This window comes from Sander lucioperca, chromosome 11, assembly GCF_008315115.2.
Source record: "Sander lucioperca isolate FBNREF2018 chromosome 11, SLUC_FBN_1.2, whole genome shotgun sequence".
Lineage (NCBI taxonomy): Eukaryota > Metazoa > Chordata > Actinopteri > Perciformes > Percidae > Sander > Sander lucioperca.
In genome coordinates, this window is record NC_050183.1 from 27,537,260 (window position 1) to 27,559,440 (window position 22,181).

At 41.9% G+C, this 22,181-nt stretch overlaps 1 protein-coding gene and 1 non-coding gene across 2 annotated transcripts; both read right to left on the minus strand.

Annotated features, from left to right (window-relative positions):
• Window positions 1-6,636: 6,636 nt before the first annotated feature.
• oma1 (OMA1 zinc metallopeptidase) lies at window positions 6,637-20,372 on the minus strand. Its single transcript, XM_031311624.2, has 8 exons — window positions 19,553-20,372; window positions 16,903-17,131; window positions 16,095-16,268; window positions 15,848-15,955; window positions 12,827-12,955; window positions 12,475-12,549; window positions 10,143-10,292; window positions 6,637-7,179 (listed from the first exon to the last, which is right to left on the minus strand). Exons 1-8 carry the CDS (start codon window positions 19,933-19,935, stop codon window positions 6,835-6,837), a joined length of 1,593 nt encoding a protein of 530 aa, XP_031167484.1. The 5' UTR covers window positions 19,936-20,372; the 3' UTR covers window positions 6,637-6,834.
• LOC116059014 lies at window positions 15,535-15,669 on the minus strand. Its single transcript, XR_004107183.1, has one exon. It is a non-coding gene; the product is annotated as a small nucleolar RNA SNORA5 (small nucleolar RNA).
• Window positions 20,373-22,181: the final 1,809 nt, after the last annotated feature.

The following is a 22,181-nucleotide window of genomic DNA, read 5'->3' on the forward strand; positions in this document are numbered from 1 at the left end:
ATGAAATCATAGTCATAAGCTAATTAAGAGGTGTGGATAACATCAGTGTTGAAGGTGCTCTTCAAAAGTGCAAGCCATACTGTGCCAGTTGGACAGTAGCTTACTCTTGGTCTAACTGTTCAACCAGGTCCGTCACAGTTTGTTGAACGCAGCTGACATTGACAGTGTTTTGGTGTGAATTCTTCTCTCCCATGTTATCTTGTTGGATTCACAGGAACCACAGAAGAGGTGAGAGGAATACTATAATGCACTGCTGCACTGACGGACACAGAGAGGGGTAAAAAAGGTCTGTGTTGGTTTTTGTTTTGTTTACGCCAGGAGAACACAAATGTATTAACTTAACACTTCTTCACTTTCAAATTTGAATTTGACTGTACTGTTGCATGCTGTTCATTTTCCTCAAAGGGCCATAAAAAGAACGTGTTCACTACCCTAATACGCTTACCTTAGTTGTGACTTGATGTAAGCGCTCAAACACTGAAAGCTACCACTGACTGTCAAAGCAGCTGAGGAAGACTGATTTAAACAATTTCATTTCATCTTATTTCCACATCCTCTATAGTCCCCCTCTGCTTCTGCAATCTTCATTCCCTCTTTCCCTTCATTAGATTGCACCCTCTGCCTACTGAAAGATGGAGAAGAACGCTGGTTATTCAAATTCAAATCAACACTGACAGAGAAGCAGATGTAAAAAGAGAGAGAGGGGTAAAGAGAGCTACAAAGCTTGTACCTGACATTGTTAGTATTAATGTGATTCTACTGCAAGGGTTGGGATCGATGCAGTCAGATGAGGGACTGTGTTAACATCCTAATCTCTAATAGCATCAGAGCAGCCAGACTATGAAAAAACCTCTACCAGTTCAACCATGAACATCCACACACACACACACACACACACACACAGATCGAGATGATAAAACAGACATGAGGAGCCATTAGAGGAAGACCTGTATTGTGTGTTGAAAGAGAATTCCCAGATAGCCTCGATGACCCCATGCCAGACAGTTCCTTCCCTGCGGTTCACACAACAGACAGCACAGTTCCACAGGAAACCACTGACCTAAGACCATTTTAAAAATACCAGATTTATAAATCATCTTTAACTAGAAAGTGGAGCTCAATTTCCATTTAAGGTTGTGTTCATTTTTTTTTTTTTTATTCTCTGCGATAAAAACGTTGTACTGTATGACCAATGCAGACATTAGCTCACACGTTAGCTCAAATTAAAGCTGCACAAGGTGCAGAAAAAAAGGGGGACTGCCCATTTCTCCGACCCTCCATTGTTCCGACCTCTCAATAACCCGAAAAATTCCCTTTGGTCCTACAGCCCACTAGTCCGACGTCCCTTTGGTGGCGAAATTACGAATCCCACTATGGCCACGCCAAGACCCGCCCTATGAAGCAGCTCGATTGGTTGGGGTTAGGCATTTGACCTCGAGTGGTTAAGGTTAGGATAGCCGATTGGTCAGGGGATAGGACCTGAACAAATGGGGTTACGTTACTGTTGTATCTGATGATTTATAACTTTGACTTATGTTTAATTATGCCTACATATATTCAATTTAAATGTATTCCATATTGTACTGTGTTATTGAGGTTATGGTGAGAGAGTTGGGGCCCTGTGTATAAGAGAGAATGCAGATGCTGGGTCTGGAACAATGACAGGAAAGGGGTCCTGATAAGTACACGTCCTGGTAAATGTGTATTCTGTCATTCTATGGCGAATAACCAGTTTAGGCACAGTTAACTAATGACCTTGGAGAGGCCTACAGGAAACCCATATTTAACAGCATATGGGAACATGTTTGTTATAAGATTATGCTATGAGGTTGATTACATTAGCAGAGGGGCCCCAGGAACACACATACACCCTCCCACTTTAGGTCATACAATGCATAGAATATATACCCTGTGTTAACAGCAGAACGGCAGAACGACTTTTTGGAAGAATTCGGGTTGGTCGTTCTCCAAGCTCTCTGCAGGAGTTTGTAAAATTGATGCTGAATCTTTGCTTGTAATAAACCTTTTTATAATCAAGAACAGTGTCGGCGAATTCCTCTTCATACAGCATCACAGCATTACTATTTAAGACACCACATTACCTTGCATAAGCATGGACGCCTGGCCAATAAATGCTATTGAAGGGCGGGTCTTGGCGTGGCCATAGTGAGATTCGTAATATCGTTGGTGGACGTCGGACTAGTGGGCTGTAGGTCCAAAGGAATTTTTCGGGTTATTGAGAGGTCGGAACAATGGAGCGTCGGAGAAATGACATGGCACCGGAAAAAAGCACTGTGTTATCAGTTTACTTAGATCACACTACAGAACCAATCACGATGTTTGTTTACAATAACTTCCGGGTAGAAAACCCCTGCCTCCTGTACGTACAATTCAAAGGCGCTGAGCTAACGGGGACGAGCAACAAAATGACACCGCCCAAACTAGCAGTCAGTTCCGCTGGCGATGACATGTCGCTGTTCGTAACTCTAGATTTGGTTTATCAAAGACGCTAGCATAGCAACACAGTACATAATTTAAGCACAGCAGAAACGTCAGATAGGTTGGACCACCGTGTTTAACTATATATCTTTAAATGTTACAGTTATGGCTCAAAAGGACAACAGAAATAAAGATTTAAGTGCAGCTAAGGCTACCTCTGCCCAACACTAATCCCACATCAGCTAAAAGAGCTTTTCCATTGTCCCCTGGCCTGTATGAAAAGCTTTTTGCTAATCAAAATTAGACAAAGGCAATCTTTATTTATTTTTCATGGGCCCCATTGCTTCAAAACATTTCAAATCTAATTTTACTCATTAGTAAGCCTCTGGAGTACTTCCGTCTCATACTGCAGACACAACCTCCGAGACTTGCATGTGTGCATGTGTGAGACAGCATCTTTAATTACCCAGGTAACACAGCCAGATGCTCCATCACTCTGGCAATGGCAGTGATTAAAAGCAGTAAAATATTCATTTCAATCAGACACCCACATGCCACATGTATAATTAATGCACAGCGGAAGGACACAGCAACTTTTACCACACACACTTCCATCACCATGTTCCCTCTACACGCTGCCCCAGCAGCAGCTGCTGCATGTGTGTCGGGGTGGATCCAAGAAATGGGACTGTGGATGAGCCACTTCGAGCAACACTCCACAGGGAGGTCAGAAGGCAGCCAGACTGCATTCTGGGACATCATTCAGCTACCTACACAGCAGATGTGTTGGGTTGCTCTCTCACTGCCCTGACTCTCTCTGGGAATGTATTTGTTGGGAAACAGCATCTTGAGTTTGCCGTCTATCTTCCATTAGCTTTCTCTGTTGTGGGTGTGCTACCTTTTCTTGTACTTGTTCTACTTTTCAACGCTTCTCTGCCTGTCAATACCTTAAAAATACCTGCAAGCAGTTTGTCAGAGGTCTCAGAAGCAGTCTGTGATGTCTCTAGTGGGCGGAAGAGTATACAAACACAAAACAATCTAAGACTTGAGGTGAATTTGCAGACATAAGGCAGACACCTGATTCCTAACTCACTTTGGTGAACAGATCTGCCCACGGCTACATATTTGAACACTGAGAAACTACATAGAATAGTAGGACTTTCCCATCCAGTATTTCAGTAAAAATATGTTAAAAAAAAATCAAATGTTTGATTTAAATGTAAATAATACAAAAAGAATGCTCTTTTACACCTGAAATGTTTTCCTTTCTCCTGTCAATCCCCATGCTTCCACTTTGTCTACTTTCCATTTCTATCCTTTCAATCCCTTTGGCTTCTGCTGTCTCTTTGTTTTCTTTGATTAAGTCCTCTGTCGCAGTAATGTTTAGACTCCAGCAGTAGGCTACAATTACTCAGCGCACTGTGTGTATTGTATCACGCTCATTACAATTACCTCTGGGTGTGAGTGTCATCTGTTGCCTGCTCATGTTCCAATTTCTCTCTAGGTGGTGAGAGAACTGCATCCAGATGCTTCAGCATGCACACAACGTGGCCAAGAAATGGAAAGTCTCCATTCGGATGAATGAGAGAGAGATGTGGAGCCATAAATCCTGAACAAGGTCAAATAGGTCCATGCTCAAAAGGGAACTTGGATGTTGCTCCAAATGTCTTTAATACAGAGTTATCACAAGATGTATCTAGAATTTAAGAAGCAAGAACTTGGAACAGTCGGCAGGCATTACAAAAGCACTGCCGTGAAACTGACTGATGGGAATTGTAGTAGCTTTCATTTGATTACGACTGGCTTGGTGTTATCTTGTCTATGAGATTTCCAAACTGTACGTCTGTCTGATCAGCTGTGAGAGGCCATGAGTTTCCCCAGGAGCCTGGCATCAATAAGTAACTACTGCTGCTACACACACACACACACACACACACACACACATGATGTTCTTACGCAATGTCACAGGCTGATCATTTCCTCTTACTCTTACACATTCAAACACACACAGTACATATTACATTGTTTCCATAATCCTCATTCCTGCTTTAGATAAATGTAAATTCCTGATCAATTTGAATTTCAGTGGATCTTGCAGTGGGGAGTCAAAATAAAGCATTTTTCTTTTCAAGCTTTTTATTTTTTTGCTTGCCACTTGGAAACAGAGCATGTTCCTGTTGCTGAGTTATTGATATGCAAAAACAAATATTCCCTTGGCTTTTTATTGCACATTTCTGTGGAAACCCTATCACTGGCCACTTATTATAATATAGACAGTTGTTATAAAACAAAGCTTTCACAGCACAAGTAAGCTGTTGTCTGATGTTCTGTAAGGTGATACAGACCGTGAACCTAAATTGCATGACACAAATAAAATTATTTATAAGTGTGCTACTTTGTCACATGCGCACACGCGCGCACACACGCACACACACACACACACACACACACACACACACTGCGTGGCACTATCTTTGTGGGGACCCGTCATTGACATAATGCATTCCCTAGCCCCTTACTCTAACCTTAACCATCACAACTAAATGCCTAACCTTAACCCTTACCCTCACCCTAACCTTAACCCTTACCCTAACCATAACCTAATTCTAACCCTAATCCTACAACCAAGTCTTAACCCTCAAACAGCCCTTTACACTTGTGGGGTCCAGCATTTTGGCCCCACAAAGCTGTCCGGACCCCACAAGTATACTGTATTCCCGGTTTTTGGACCCCACGAATATAGTTGCACACGCGCACGCGCACACACACACGCACGCGCGCACGCACGCGCGCACACGCACTCACACACACACACACACACACACACACACACACACACACTTAGCAAGATTACCCAGATTTGAACCATAACTGTTCCCTCCTCTTCGTTGTGCGCCTGGGACTTAGGCTTTGGCTGTTGTTGTAAATAAGAATGTTTTCTCAGTCAACTTGCCTTGTTAAATAAGATTTTACAAAATCCCATGGAAGATTTCTCGAAGCTTGACGGTGGATATTGGCATTCCTGTGCAGAAGGCTGTGTTTTAAAACCTGCGTACAACCCGGCATAAATTTACACCATTAAGTCCCTCAGGGTAGAAAATGCATAAAGTGCTGTGTGTGTGTGGCATGAAAATGTAGCAGTCATAATTATTATGTAGATGTCCTCTGCCTGCCATGGACGAAGCCTCCAACATGCACACACAAAGTGCTTACTCTGGTCTGTTGCCATGTGTCAATGAATAATGCACATATTAATCCGGCAATGTATGGAAGCTTTACTAAGATTCATTCGGCATTTTCCTGTTCGAGGTTATTTAATTAATGTTGCATCTTTGAAGTTACTAGGCATGAATAACATAATCTGAAGCTCAGTCAGCAGGGTGTTGCGGTACAGGGAAAGGTTAGGCAGGGCCTTGAATTCAGCTATAGTTAATATAGATAATACAGTCAATACAATACATTTTTTTTGCTGACTTTTCCCACAAATTTTCTCCAAAGTCAATTGTTTTCACAGTACCATCCCCAGCTCCGCCCTCCATTGTGCTGGCAAACAGAAGGAGTCTTTGGTGCAGAGAACAGGACTAAAGGCCCGGACACAGAGCCGATAATCGGCCGTTGGACAGTCTGGCGAGGTCAGTGACTCGAGTCTGTTCGGTGTGTTCCGTGCCGTCGTCCGTCCGAGGGGCCGTCGGCCTTCAATTTGGCCGATTTGACATGTATAATCGGCGGGGCGGGCACTGCCGGCAGTCGGCTTCAAATGACCCATCTGATTGGTAGAGTGCTAACCCGGAAACGGGGAGTGGAACGAGTGTGACTAGAGTCTCTCAAAATCTGACGAAAATCTTTTAAACTGACCTTTGTCGATCTGAAATGAAGACAGATTCAGCAACTGCATGGCCTATTTCTCGCTTAAAATGTTTTCAGAAACACGTTTCAGTGAATTATTTTAGTACAATATGAGATCGTATTCTGAACAAGCCACCATGACAGTATGTCTTTGAATTTCTGGAGAAACAAGATCCACGTAACGGGTTTGTCCAATCAGCTGCCGGTTTTCATTTTTTGGGCGACGATACAGATTAGCGCTGCCTGCTGTTATGGAGACGTATTACGTCTCGTCTCTTCGGTGTGTTCTGAGGCACTTTTTTGACCAACTCGGGGAGACTGATCAGTCCAACTTACTGGTGTGTAAGCAGCTTAACCCTAGGTCTCTGCAATGGTAGGAGAAAATTTTACCACTTTACCGCCTGTGCATCCAGGGTCGCTGAAATTGAATATGAAAACAAACATTTAGCAGCGGAAAATGGTTTGATGCATATCCTGGCTGACCAACATAACAATCACTGACTCACGCACTCATCCAAAAAGCCAGTTAGTCTAGATTTAACACCGCTGTCAGCTGATGCTCTGCACCACAGGGTGGGGTCCCTCCCCCTCAGCAGAAGCAGGGACAGAAGCTGTTACCACTAACGCTGAAGCTACAGAAGGGACTGGGCTTTTAATTTCTTGATCCACATTTGGGTAAGGAAGGAGGGCAGTTTGGGTGAGCAGAGCTGCAGACAATCCAGTGGGGAGTGAGACCGGGCTGTGGGGCAGGCGGGGCTTGCTTGCCCCTTCTGGCCCTTCTCTCTCCTGGTGCTTAGCATTTTCCAGCAACACATGGACACTCTTGGAGAAGACAACACGAGGGTCAGTAGGAGGTAGAGCAGGGCAGACGCAGCTCTCCCTCAACTCCAGAGCCTGGACAGAGACAATGAAGAACAGACATTAAGCCACACTCATAGGTAAATATGTACTGACTTATCCTAACTTCAGACAAGAAGTTCATTAACAAGTCCAAAGATGGATATGATAAGCCTTGTAATAAATGCCTTTGTTTGTGTAGCGGTGATTTGTTGTTTCTGTTTGCAGTGTAGTAGAGAAAGAAATCAGTTACTTGTTCTTTTTTTTTTGTGATAGGTAGATAGGACTTTTCATCAAAACACTGCTGTGAATTGAAATGAATGTGACAAGAAGAAGGAGAGGAGAATGAGAGAAGAACCAAAGACAAACTAACACAACAAAGATAAACTGATGCACGAAGCTAAAGACACAGAAACAAAATGGGACAGCACAGGAAGAATCAACAAAGAGTCTATATTCATACCACTGTAGTAGCTCTGTGAGGCTGTACGTAACTAAAGCATGGCGGAGATGCTTTAGGCTAAATGCTAACACATCTTAGTTTAACTTGTTAGCATGCTCACATTTGCCAATTTGCACTAAATACAAAATACAGCTGAGGATGGTGGGAATGCCATTAGTTTTGCAGGTATTTGTTCATACACCAAAGTATAGGACAAACTGAACTTTTGTCCTGATGATGGCGCTAAGTCAGTAGGGTTCAACATCTGGGTAACATGAACACCTGTACAAAATGACATCTAAATCTGGCCAGTAGTTGTTGAGATATTTCAGTCTGGACCAAAGTGGTGGACTGACCGAGAGACTGACAATGTTATCCATACTTCCAGAGAGGCATAACAATATGGCTAAATATGCAACCTCTCTTCTTTAAATCAATCCCATACAGGTTGGATAAGCAGAGCTGGTAGGAACTAACTACAAGCATTTCCCAGCTATGTTCAGACTGCAGGCAAAAGTGGATTTTTTTTGGGGTCAAGTGACCAGGTCAGACTTCTTCAGAAGTAGTGTGAACACTCAAATCTTGCCCAGATCTAATTTTTTTCAAATCAGATTTAGACCACTTCCATAATGTGGTCCTGAATCAGACCCAGGTCTGATGTTTTTAAATGCGGCCGCGGTGTGAACAACCAATGCGGATTTGATGCGACTTTTACGTAAATCTACATCGACATTTGTCACAATTATGCGCTGGCGGACGTTAGCCCTAGACACAGACGGTACAATTAAAAACTAGACTAGGCCTACAACATGGAGAAAGGTGATGGAGCAAGTCAATGGAGGGAGAGTGAGGTGTTAGACCTCATTAGTGTATGGGGAGATACCTCAATTCAATCAAAACTAGAAGGATCATACCGTAACCGCTCCGTTTTTGAAGAAATAGCAAACGAAATGGAAGAACGGGGACACAGGACAACGTGGCTGCAGTGTCAGCCTGCAAAGCCTTAAAGCTAAATTTAAAGATGCGAATGATTCCAGTAACCGAAGCGGTCCTCATTAATGTTACGGCTGCCATTACACAAACATTTTGAAATAAAAGTGAAACTGCGTGCCGCGTCTGATGTCATTGTTATTGTTCTTTTGCGCATGCGGGTCAGTTCGAAACCGCAAACAGCCGTGTGAACCAAACAAAAAAATCGGATCTGAGCAAAAAATCCGAATTAAGCATTAAGACTTGCGGTGTGAACGTAGCCTTAGAGACATTCTCTCGGTCTGTCTCACACCCCCACACACACACACACACACACACACCAAACTCATTAATCTTTCACTTAGAATCCACTACAAGACTCATACATACAGAAGCTTGGCTTCCACTCAACAGGCTCTCCCTCTCATGCTACCAGTGGACTTAATGCGCTTTGCTTAAGGATGATGAGCGCACTAGTGGAGGCGGAGTGCCTGCACAAGAGTCGGGTTAAGTAGCTTGATGCTGTCCCCTCTCACAAGGTTAAAAACATCACATTATGTACCACTTTCACGCAACTGAGCTCAGTTGTTAACTGGCTCATATGTGCTGCCATGCTGGATCCAACTATTTGGTGAGGGGAGTGTGTATTTCTCAACACACACACACACACACACACACACACACATGCACAAAATGCAGGCTGATGAATCCCCAAACAACAGTCTTCATCACTTCACTGCCTGTGGCTGCAGCCTGGCCTCGACAACGACTGCTGCTAGAGGTCAATCTACCACACAGGGATATGATATGCACAAACATATAACAAACACACACTCACACATAGAACATGTACACACCCAACGACACTGGCACCTGATGGACAATTAGTGGTTTACCCATCTGTTCATCTTTCGTGCTTGGAGCATCTGATGGTGTATCAACAGTCCATCTCACGCTCAAGGTTAAACTTCCCTCTGCCTAATACATTGTTTCTCTCTCTCTCTGACATAAATACACACACACACACACACACACATGTAAAACCTAATGATTGTGAATGCTGACGCTTTCAATAGAAGTTGCTGTTGATTTCTTTCTACCCTTAAGACACCATTGATCGTCTTGCCACAGTGCCAGCACAGTGTGTGAGCCTGTGAGATGGAGCTGCTACCGTGGGGCTGGGTTTTTTTCCGGTCCTGAACTCAAAGCCTCAAAGACATTTAGTTAAGCAGGCATCCAGGGCCCTGTGTGGCAAAATGTTTTTCCCGTCTTCCTAAAACCTTGCATCTTTTCCTCTCCTCCCTGAGTCTCTTCTTCCTCTCTGCCCTCCTTGCCACATGTCTGCAGGTGGATATACATCTCTCCAGACGCTTCATTAGTTCCATTAAGAATCCTTCCAACAGCTCCTAAAGCTACACTATTTCTCCTGCACAACAGACAGGTGTAGGGCTCTCTCCTCACACAGGGATCAAAGAGTCTTTTACTTAAGACAAACACGTGAATCAGAGCAGCACGAATGTGTTTACTTATATCATTGTGGTAAAAGAAATGAAGTTATCCCTGCTGTTATTTGAACTGAGCAGGGAATCTTATTAGTGTGTGTCTGTACCTGTGGTATGAGGCGGTCCAGCTGAGCAAATCTGTTTCTGTGTGACGGGTGTGTGGACAGCCACTCGGGGAAGGTGGGCTCTCCTGTCAGCTGGTCTCTGACTTCCATTTGCTGCCAGAATACAGGTCCTGCTCGCACATCTGCACACGCCTGGGAAGGAGGTACACACACACACACACACACACACACACACACACACACACACACACACACACACACACACACACACACACACACACACACACACACACACACACACACACGTTTGTTTCACTGTCTTTGTGGGGGACCCGTCATTGACATAATGCATTCCCTAGCCCCTTACCCTAACCTTAACCATCACAACTAAATGCCTAACCTTAACCCTTACCCTCACCCTAACCATAACCTAATTCTAACCCTAATCCTAAAACCAAGTCTTAACCCTCAAACAGCCCTTTAACCTTGTAGGGTCCAGCATTTTGGGCCCCGCAAGGCTGTGCAGACCCCACAAGTGTACTGTATTCTCCGGTTTTTGGACCCCACGAATATAGTAACACACACACACACACACACACACACACACACACACACACACACACACACACACACACACTTCTGTCTTGTGCTGAGATGAAACTCCTTACTGACGAAAGTTTAGTTTAGTTTGACAACAGTGCCCCCTAGTGCCCTGCAGACAGGTTACATGATTTGACAGCAACAGCTACATTACAGGAGTCTAATTTTGCAATGTTAAAACACTGATTACCCTACTAAGCAGGGACGTGCACAGACATTTGGAGGGGCTATTGCTCTAATCTGGAAAAAAGGCAACTCATTCACAATGCTATACATGGCATAGACACAATTAACTGTGTGTTTATTATTAATGAAACATTTGCTTTAATGAGTTATTAGCCTACTCCAATTTAAAGAAAATTCTTCTGATAAAATAGGCCTACATCACATTAAATCAAAAATGCAGGATGGTTGCTTGACATTATCAAATGTTTTATTCCAGCTCTGCAAAGTTGCAGATCTTTTAGCTGCTTCTTTGAGCTCTTTCTCTCTTCTTCAGTCATCTTTGTTGTGAAGGAATACTTAGGCACAAAAAACTAACATTAGGCTATACATATTTTGTTTTTAAATGCAAAGTTCTTACATTAACCAATTGTTAATTTATCATTTCATAACAAAATAAGGCGACTTTCACTAACGTCACATCTGATTGTTGGTTGAATTGAAAACTCACGACACATAGTGACAGTCGTAACAGTAGTAACAACATATAACCTAGCATGATTCAGCCCAAACCATCCCATCCCTGAGCCTCTCTCTTCTCTACAGAACGCACACTAATGTAACGGACGTAACGGAGCTACGTTAGCCTGCTGCTGCAACATAGGTTATCATTAGCTTTGGTTGATAACGTAGCATTTTACGTTACTATAGCTAAGGCAATGCTGCGCGACGTGATGCAAACGTTACTTTTTTTTGGTTACTATTCACAGGGCATTTGTCATAATCTCCATAACTTTAAAAACTCACGTGAAGGCAGAAGGGCTGGGCTTTCCCTCTTTCATATGCGGTGCTCCGTGTGTGAGAAAACACACACGGAGCTACGGGCAAGATTGGATGATATAGCGATTTAATTTGATTTAAATTTGGTAATGATGGTCATATTATCGTATTGATGCAGCCACAACAGCAAAAAAAAAAAAAAAAAAAAGAAAGAAAAGTTTATTTAGGCTCTTTCACTAAGCCAATTAGGGCAAACGGGCAGTTGCCCGGGCAACACTAGCCCGTACCTGTGCACATCCCTGCTACTAAGAGTAAAAAGGTTTAAACTATTTATTAATCATGACTCCCAAAATGCACCAATGGTCTTTAGTAGTGTCATATTATGTTAAAGGAGTACGCAATTTAGTATTACTTCCATAAAGTTAGGGAACTGAAAAAACAATGGCCAACTTTTAGTCCCTTGCATGGGTCAAGCTCATAATGCAACTCAATAGCTTTCTGTTAAAAACGTAATGTCGAAAAGCCCAAGCAAGATAACCCTTTGATAATGACATTGATAATAATGTCTGAAAAAGGCACATGCTGAAAACAGTCCCAGACTGAAACCTGGCCAAAAACAGACTAAATACAGTCCAAAAACAGACTGAAAATAGACCCAAAACAAACTGAAACAGACCAACAACAGACTGAAATTTTAGGAAAAACCTTATAATACAAATAACACATTATAGAACAGCTTTCTCTGGCTGCAGTGCGTGAGTCAGTACTCCTAGTGATGAGTGAACAGAATTTTTTATCCCTTTAGGTTATAAAAAACAGGTGATGATGATACCTTCGCAGCCAACTGCAATCCAACTTGATCAGCCTCAGCCTCCAGTTTCCTACTGAAGGGACGGCTGAACATCAACTAAGGGAGAGACAAATGATGTATGTATGAGGTTACACAAACTAAGATTCATACACTTTTTCACAATTCCCTTATCAACAGTCCAAGTCTATTCCAGTACTCTAATTTCTTAAGACTTCAGACAGATCTACAATCACACTGGCACTACAATAACATACTGTATAGTAAAAGTGTTGCCCATTTAGTGAACATTGTGTGTGAAAATGTGATGTTTCTTCAATTAAATGACAACCAGGAAAGTGTGTTATACGGTGCATCAGTCTGGAATAGGTCTCACCTGGGAAAGCTTGCCCTGTACCCACTGTCCCAGCAGAGCCAGGCTGTCTCGAGGACACACAGCCCAGATGGCTGTCAGCAGAATAAGGGACAGGAGGTCCACGACATGAGACAGACTGGCCTGTTCTGCCTGGGGGAGAGCAGAGAGACATGGATGTCAAGGAGGAGGTGACAGAAGAGACAATGTAGAGGGAATGTAGAAAGTAAATGATTAGGGTAAAAAAAAAGAGACAAGAATGGGAGAGGGAGAGAATAACAGAGGTACAAGGTTTTTGGAAGGTGAACAAGGCCGCTGGAACATATTGATTGTTCCCATCTATTTGAGTGGAACTTTTACGCTGTAACAGATTTAGAGGTTTTAACAGCCAATCCAATAGAGCACACCTACTCGGTAATACCAAGCCCATCGATGCTCATTCCCTTCATCTAATTAAAATCTCCTTCAAGCATTTCCTCCGGGGACGTTTTAAGTCTTGAAATACCCACAACTTCATTAGACACAAAAAGAATAGTTTTTTTTTGTAGCCAGAGTCAAAACAGCCATCTGTGGAGAATGAATAAAGCATGACAGTAGCCTGGGTTGACAGGACTTTGGTCGTCATAGCACAGACAGGATTAGTTAGTGTTTGGAGGTGATTGTCAGTGAGTCTTTATCACCGGCTGATGCAACAACACTGCAACTGGTGCCACTTCAGCCATTACAATACTTCTGGAGTAGGACAGGGGGGCTGATGAATAGTCAGGAGATCTCAGTGTATAATGCACATACCTATAGGAGGTCCATATACTTATTTTACAACCTTGGGTGGGAGAAACCTGGAAGACTGCCAGCTGTAACTTCTACTGTGTGCCAAGGGCTTTTAAATGACTAAACTTTGTTCTTGCACTATAAGTGTTTTCAATGACTCATCTTCATGCAAAGCAAGGTCTGCCACCACCAGCTGAGCCTACCAAATGTCAGCATACTGCACACAGGCTTTTGTACACTGCAGCACATCATTCTCCACAGCGCTAAAAAGGTTTCCGTGTTTTCTGTATCAAACTCTGGACTGCTGTGTCCTTTTGTGTCATCTAAATAGTTCTATAGACTATCTCATACAACTGCTTGTATTGGATAAACAATGTAAATAAATATAATATAATCCGGGGCGGCCTCTAGCTCACTCAGTAAGAGTGTGCGCCCCATGTTGGCTGAGTCCTGCAGCGGCCCAGGTTCGAATCCGACCTGTGGCCCTTTGCTGCGTGTCATCCCCCATCTCTCCCCCTTTCCTGTCTATCCACTGTCACTATAATAAAGGGAAAAGCCCCAAAAAATAATATTCAAAAAAAAAAAAAATATATATATATATAGTATAATCCAGTCCCTCCAGAAAAACGCGATTATGCGATTGCATAATTCAATGCATAATCAGCCAAAATCCGCATTTTTTTCAAATACGCCGCACTTTCGCCGCATAAATTGCCGATTTCCGCGCAAAATATTATATTATATTATATTCGCATAAAATTGCATAAATATCCCGCATATTCCATCGCATTTTTTAAGAAAATGTGCCGCATAATCAAGGATTTTTGCCCGCAACAATCACAAAAAAACTCCACATTTTTCTGGAAGGACTGATAATCCCCTGCTTATTGCATAGCTGCACTGGATGGCCTGTTGCCACTGTGCTGTGAGGCAGTAGGAACAAAATGTCACCAAGTGATTTTTGTTTTTGTTTTTTTCTTTTTACTTTTATGTGTATTTGTTTCACACACATGAATACAAATCACATTGAAGAAATATAAAAATAAACATATTAGGGTGTAGTAGAAACCTGTAACCCAAAGGACATACCAAAGGCAAAATGTAGACATACAAAATCACCAGTACATTTAAAGCATTAGTGTTCAAGTAGTTTGAATATAAACTAAGTATAGAATGATCTTTTTTTTTTTATTGCTGTTCATAATAAATAAGCAACTTCCAGACATCACTTTTGGTAACACAATGACTCGCCATTAAAAGGAACACGCCGACTTATTGGGACTTTAGCTTATTCACCGTATCCCCCAGAGTTAGATAAGTCCATACATACCCTTCTCATCTCCGTGCGTGTTGTAACTCTGTCTGACGCCCCCACCGCTAGCCTGGTTAGCACTGCTCCCAATAAGTGACAAAATAACGCCAACATGTTCCTATTTACATGTTGTGATTTGTATAGTCACAGCATGTACAAATAATAAGGTCACATGAGACACAGCCGTCTTCTAACCGTATACATACTGGGAACTATATTCTCAGAAAGGTGAAGCACTGCTACTTCTGCTACTTGGGCGGAGTGATTTGCTCGCAGCACCTGAGAAGCCCTGTGGTGAGGAGCAGAGAGTTTGCTTTGAGTTCACTCAGAGTTGGAGTAATAGAGTCAACAATTACTAGATAGAAAAAGCATCGTGACCTTATTATTTGTACATGCTGTGACTATACAAATCACAAATGTAAACAGGAACATGTTGGCGTTATTTTGTCACTTATTGGGAGCAGTAGGCTAGATGGAGCCGGTTACCTCCAGGATCTGTGCTAAGCTAGGCTAGCGCTGGGGGCGTCAGACAGAGTTACGACACGCACGGAGATGAGAAGGGTATGTATGGACTTATCTAACTCTGGGGGATACGGTGAATAAGCTCAAGTCCCAATAAGTTCCTTTAACATAGCTCTTTGATACGAGTGTCTGTCTGTAGTACATATTTATCCCCACTGCCCACGATGTAAGGAGGTGGGGCCCATGAACTACAGTGACTGTGGCAGCCATTTTGGCCAGTGAAGTCCACTGAAAAGAACACATTGAATTTGACAAGGCTGCAAGTCGCCACGTGTTTTAAGATCATCAAAGCAAACTCATGAATGGATATTGTTGTTAAAAAATAAATAAAAAAAAGTGATTGACTAATGTCAAGTCCTACAGTAAACAGTATATGGTAATATAATCAGGGGTAGAAACAACGCTACAATTACAATTACTGCAGAGGATTATGTACTTACCGAGTGTCCCAATAAAGCATGAGCCATCTCGTGTCCCAGGACAATGGTGAGCTGGTGAACATCTGCCACAGCGTCCAGCATCCCCGTAAAAATGAACACTTTCCCGTTCTAGGGAAAGTACAATCCAAGTCTGAGCCATTTGGTGTTTGAAGAGATAGAGATGTGTATAAAAAAATCCTCACATATGACTTTAACATGATAATATGACATCTGTAATTCTTCATCTGACTATTTGTTTTTCACTTACCGGTAGGACAAAGGCATTGACGTTGGGACTTTGCACCACGTGGACGCTCCAGGTGACTTCAGACACTTCAGGGATGTCCTTGTTTCTTTGTGCCAGGTGCTGCACCACCCGCTCCACCACCTGGTGACGAGGGTCAGTGACTGGAACCAACAGCTCTGCAAACTCCTCCATGTACTGAAACACACACACACACAAGGAATAATATTTTTTTTTTTTATGAGATCAGCTGAAGAAAGACAGAAAAGGGGGGAAGACAGAGGGGATGACACGCAGCAAGAGGCCACATGCCATCTACCGGGTGAGCTAGAGGTCACCGCAGGAATAATTTCATTTAATTGCTCCTCATATTGAATTTTCTCCCCCATTCCTCCTTTTACTAAATATCATCTGAGCTGTCATCACTGTTTGCATCTTTATGAATCTTGTTAAAAGAAACAGACAGACACACTAGGGGTGTGCAAAAAAATCGATTCACATTCGAATGGCAATTCATAGAATTCCGAAAATCGATTAATATTTTTTAATTAAAAAATCGATTAATATTTTTTAATTAAAAAAATAAATAAATAAATAAAAATATATATATATATATATATATATTTATAATTTCTTTTTTTTTTTGTATGTCTACTGCAATCACATGGGAAAGGTAACTACATTTACATACTGTGAATCGCTTTTTTTAATCGAGAATCGTTTTTGAATCAAATCTTGAGCCTTAAAAAAAGCGATATTGAATCGAATCGTGACATTTTCTGAATCGTGCACCCCTAAAACACACACACATTGGCCCTGGTCCTTCTCTCACCGCCTCTGAAGTCAGAGCTGCCAGCTCCATGTAGTTCTCTCTGCTGAACACCAGGAGGCGGGTCCGTCCTGTCACTGGGGACTCATCCAGGTGGGTCAGGAGAAGGAGGGCTACAATCACCATAGCAACGCCTGCCCCCGCTGCCAGATGCCAGCGACGCTGCCGGACCCATTCGCGCAGGAGCTGCCGGCGGTTGGCTGGTAGAGCCACCCACCACTTCCTTATACTCCTGTGCACAGAGGAAGGCCACGCAAGGTCTGTGATACCGGGTTATGTAGCTCACAGCCTCATGCAGTACATTTAAAATCATATACTGCCTTACAGTGGTAAAGTATGAAAAGAAAAGAACAATTTAAACCTTATTTCATGTCTGGATAAATATGCATGTTTGTAATTTAATAGAAAATGCAAGAACCACTGAGATCTCAAAGTAGGTCTTGCCAAAAATAGCATCAAAACATTCACAAAATATGTTAACAACATAGTATGCACAAAATGTTGAAGTAATTATGTGTGTTTTCCGACAGGAAACAGTCCAATATTAAAGTAGACAAGTAGGCCAACACTTTTTGGAATAGTGACTAAACAAGTAACTCTCTGTATTGAAAAGAGTTCCATGATGGGGGAGCTGAAAATGTTTCCAAATTCTGACCCAAAATAGAACCAAATAAATGAATGATGCCTCACTGATAGTATGATAGGATACAATATTTTTTATTGTCTCTGTGAGGAAACTGGTCTAGGACTCAAATACTGCATACATGACACATGACATATCGTCTTATCATATAGCTGCCTCCATACTAGGGCTGCACAATACTGATAAAAATATGCAATATGAGATAAAAACATAATTTCCAACATTATTTTATTGAACAAATTGAACATTTAATTAAACATAAAAAGCACCATTACTGCAAATTATTGTTCATTTTTGAAAGTTTTTTCAAAAATTAAAACGTCTCAACATGAATCCAACATATTATTAGCAAATGTAAATCCCCACTGATGATCGGCTTACTCTCCTAGAGATAAGGTAGTCACTAAGGATAGCCATCCACAGATACAGGTAATCCTAAGGATTCACTGTACCACATGTATGTGTAACATTAAAAGATGATTTTTTTTCAAATCATGCTGACAATTATTATTTTAATAGCTTAGTATTCTATGCACTAAAAAGGTATGTATGAAGGCTTTAGGCTGTCCACACGTTATTGTAGGCCCAGTTTAATATGCAACTTCATTTTACACAATATTAGTAGTAGGGGGTCCCTGCTCCATGTCTCTTTCAGTTAAGGGGTCCTTGGTTTAAAAAACATTGAAGATCCCTCTTTTAAGGTGTAGTTTTCTACTAATACTCTCTTTCAACTAACTCGAAAAATCTCTAAGTGTCTTTCGCGACATGTCGCAGCCTTTCGCGATGTGTTTATTGCGCATGTTGATATCGCGATAATGATAAAAAAAACTATATATTGTGCAGCCCTACTCCATAGTGCTAATAGTAAAAAAACAAATACACAAAGCAACATGAGCTGAAGCACATCACAACCACAAATTACACAACCAGTAATAAGAACAAGCAACATATTACACAACCCCTTGCATCATACCATGAAGCTATTACACAACCTCTCCCATCATACCATGAAGCTATTACACAACCTCTCCCATCATACCATGAAGCTATTACACAACCTCTCCCATCATACCATGAAGCTATTACTCAACCTCTGCAGCTTCAAGCAACATTTTTTAAGACTTTTATTGCAGTAGGCTCAAATTAATTTTTAAAACGGTTGAGTTTACATTGGGGTACTCTATATTCACTGCCAGAGGGTAAGAGCTCATACTCAATATGGAGCATATGAAATGGATCAGACAATATTCTCTGTGCTTACCTGAGAACAGACTGCTCATATAATCCTCTGATCCACCCCATACACCCCTGAGTCTGCGTAAAAAGTAGGTAAGTACTGCAGTGAACGAGTGCAAAAACTTTCAACATGGGCCTTCCAGCTCAAGATGTTGTTCAAGTGACAGCAGACCGAGGTAGGAGCAGACCTGATTGATCAGTGATTGTTGTGTGTCATGGAGCCTCATGTGTGCCAATCGTTACTATTCTAGTCAGTCCACGTATGTGATTACATTTCGCAAGTTAAATTGATTTCAAATGAATGTAACAACACAACAGATGAGACAAGAAGACAACAAAAACAGGTTAGTGTCAAAAAGAAGGCTGACACAACAAGGCAACGCCACAAAAAAAGGGTAAGATTGAGAATGAATTGAAACTATGGTGACCAAAGTACTGTATGTGTGTGTGTGTGTGTGTGTGTGTGTGTGTGTGGTAGGAGGGAGTGGTTAAATAAAAGATTCAATTCAATCAAGTAAAAAAAATATATATAGTTAATAACTATAGTATGTTAATGAGAGAGGGAATTTTACCAGTTGAATGAAAAAAGTTAATTAACAGGAACATGGCAACTATTTCGGAAGTAATTTATTCCTTATTTCAATGACATCATTAATACAATTGTTGATAAAGCTAAACATGTGTGCATTATACATAAAAAACAGTACACATTAAGTATAATTAAATAGTTGCCTTTCTCAATGTAAATGTATAGAGCTCCAGTGTGTCTCCTACCTGCCCAGTATTATAGCCGCGATCTTCTGCAAAGGTTTGAGCAGCAGCCATATGAGAGGAGCAGGCAGGGCCCTCACAGGGGCTGAGGTGTGGAACGGTTGTCCACACTGTCCCAGGACAGGACCGGGGCGCAGAGGTAAAGTGGTCTTGGGACTAATCTGGAAACACGCCGTCCTCCCATTGCTGCAGAATGAGAGAAGTGGTGCCCTCGGAGTGGCTCTAAAGTGAACAAAGTCTGTTGTTCTGTGACAGCTGATAGGACAAGACACAGAGTGTGCCTTTTTCACAGGACGCCCAGCTTGTTTGCAGACCTGGAAGTTTAAAGTCAGATGTCCAGAAAGAGAACAAAAGCGACTGTTCTTTAAAAAAAATGGTAAAAGCATTGTCCTTGCTGCTAACGCAGAACTTCCTGAATGACTTCCCCAGGCTGCCAAGTCTTTTGCAAATAACTACAGACAGACGCAAAAAAACGACCGCCAGTTATTATATGAGAGGACTTGATTTCCTCATCCTATTGTAGAATGAACTTGCAAAGGTTGTGAACATTACTTTTTGTTTTTTTTTATTTAACATAACTTTAGACTTTCATAACGGACAACTGCCCCAGCAGTCAATGTCATCCATTGCTAGCGGTGGACGCCAGCTACAAGTAACCTCGGTTATCCAACAGCCGTAGACTGAAATGTTTGCATCCGTCCCAAAACTTTGTTTAATTTCACCTTAAAACGTCGAATTAAAAACATTTAGGGACGTGAAATGTCAGTAACGTTACTAACAACCATAACAACAGACTGGACCATTTGACGCTCCTGCTTCCAAAATGCTCCCCCGTAGAAACGACTCCGTGAACAACGTTCCGGTGTCGAGTGAGATCGCGGGTGCGCGCACAGCGAAAACTACCAGACCATGGAATTATTTTTGCTGTAAAGTACGGTTTTAAACCGATATCATGTTCTTTGTGTGGTTTATCAATGCTTATAAGTAGCCTGCGTGTATAGTTGATAAACGTTTAGAGTCATCAATGTCTAGGGCGAACGCTGTGGTGGTCTTTTCATTTCAGATAGTTCCAGTTATAACGTTAACCTGTAAAAGCCAAAATAGCCCAACATGTTTACGCAGTTTGAAAGCGGAAAGAAAAATCACGCACTTCCACTGTCGGAAGTTAACAGTGTGACATCCAGCGGAAGTAAACAACAGCTACATGTGTTGGGTTCTAGCTGGAAGACGGCTGTACTCGTAGCGCGTCGTTTTCCAGCTGTAACGAAGCAACAATGTCTGCAGTTGAATATTTGAGTGAGTTTGTCAACGAGCGAACTGCTGCTGCTGCTTCAGAAATATTTGGAGTTTTGAAGAAAACTGTGGTCGAGTACGAGGAAGAGATTGATCGTCAGCGCAGATTGTTTGATATCGTTGGGAAACCCGAAATAAAGTTACACAGGATAGGTGTGTAAAACCTCAACCTCAAAAAAAACTAAAAAGGGAATATAACTTATTCAGTAAGTAACTTATGTATACCATTAGGACCAATGGTATACATAACGGTACTTGTAGGGCTGCAAGATATGAGGAAAATATCTAATTGCGATTATTTTGACCGATTGCGATATGATTCACGATATTAGAGGGAATGATCGTTTTTGTATCATTATTCTCATTTTGATTGAAAATTATTGGATGTAATTTCCAAAATAATTTGGATATTGCACCAGTCCATATTGGGATTTTGATACAATTGCGATTAGTTGTGCAGACCTAGTTACTTGTTGTATATATTTGCTCACATGTCCGTTTTTCTACAATCACAGTAAGTTCTCCTATTCCTTTTGTGCTCTGTCCCTTCAGAGCTCCCACAGTAACATGTTTGTATAATGAGGAGGTTCTCGCTGACCAGCAGCAGCTCTGTGTTCAAGAGAGGAACTCCAGTGTGGACCAAGAGAAGCCAGAGCCTCCACAGATTAAAGAGGAACAGGAGGAACTCCGCACAAGTCAGGAGGGAGAGCAGCAAGTACTGAAGCAGGAGACTGATACCTTTATGTTGACTCCTACTTATGAGGAAAGTGAGATCAGACTCGGAACTTGAATCCTGATCAAACTCTTAGTGCAGCAGAGAAAGAGTCTGTAGTTAACATGCCAGTTATAAACTCTGTGTTATCAGAAGCAAACAGTGACCACCGGCTCCTCTCTCACAACTCTCAAGTAGCCGAGATCACGAAGGAGGCAAGCACTGAGACTCAGGATCAACCAGAGATGCAGAGCCAAAACAAAGGAAGAGACATCACAAAAGCAGAAGTCACAGTTACAATGTTAACAACACTAACCTGTCAGGGATTCACCATAATACTCACAACGGGAAACAGTCTATCATATGTGACAGTAACACAGTAACTACCCTTCTGAAAAACAGTAACTAATCATTCGTTACTCTTTCAAAAACAGTAACTAATCAATAACTACCTATTTATTTGTGTACCTTATTGTAAAGTGTTACCGGCTTTTCAATTTAGTAATGGCTTGAAAATCCACGAGAACCCACACAGCTGTGAAGCCGTAAGTTTGCAAGACCTGTGGGAAAAGATGCATTGATGCATCTCATTTGGCAAGGCATATAAGATCCCATACAGGCAAGTAG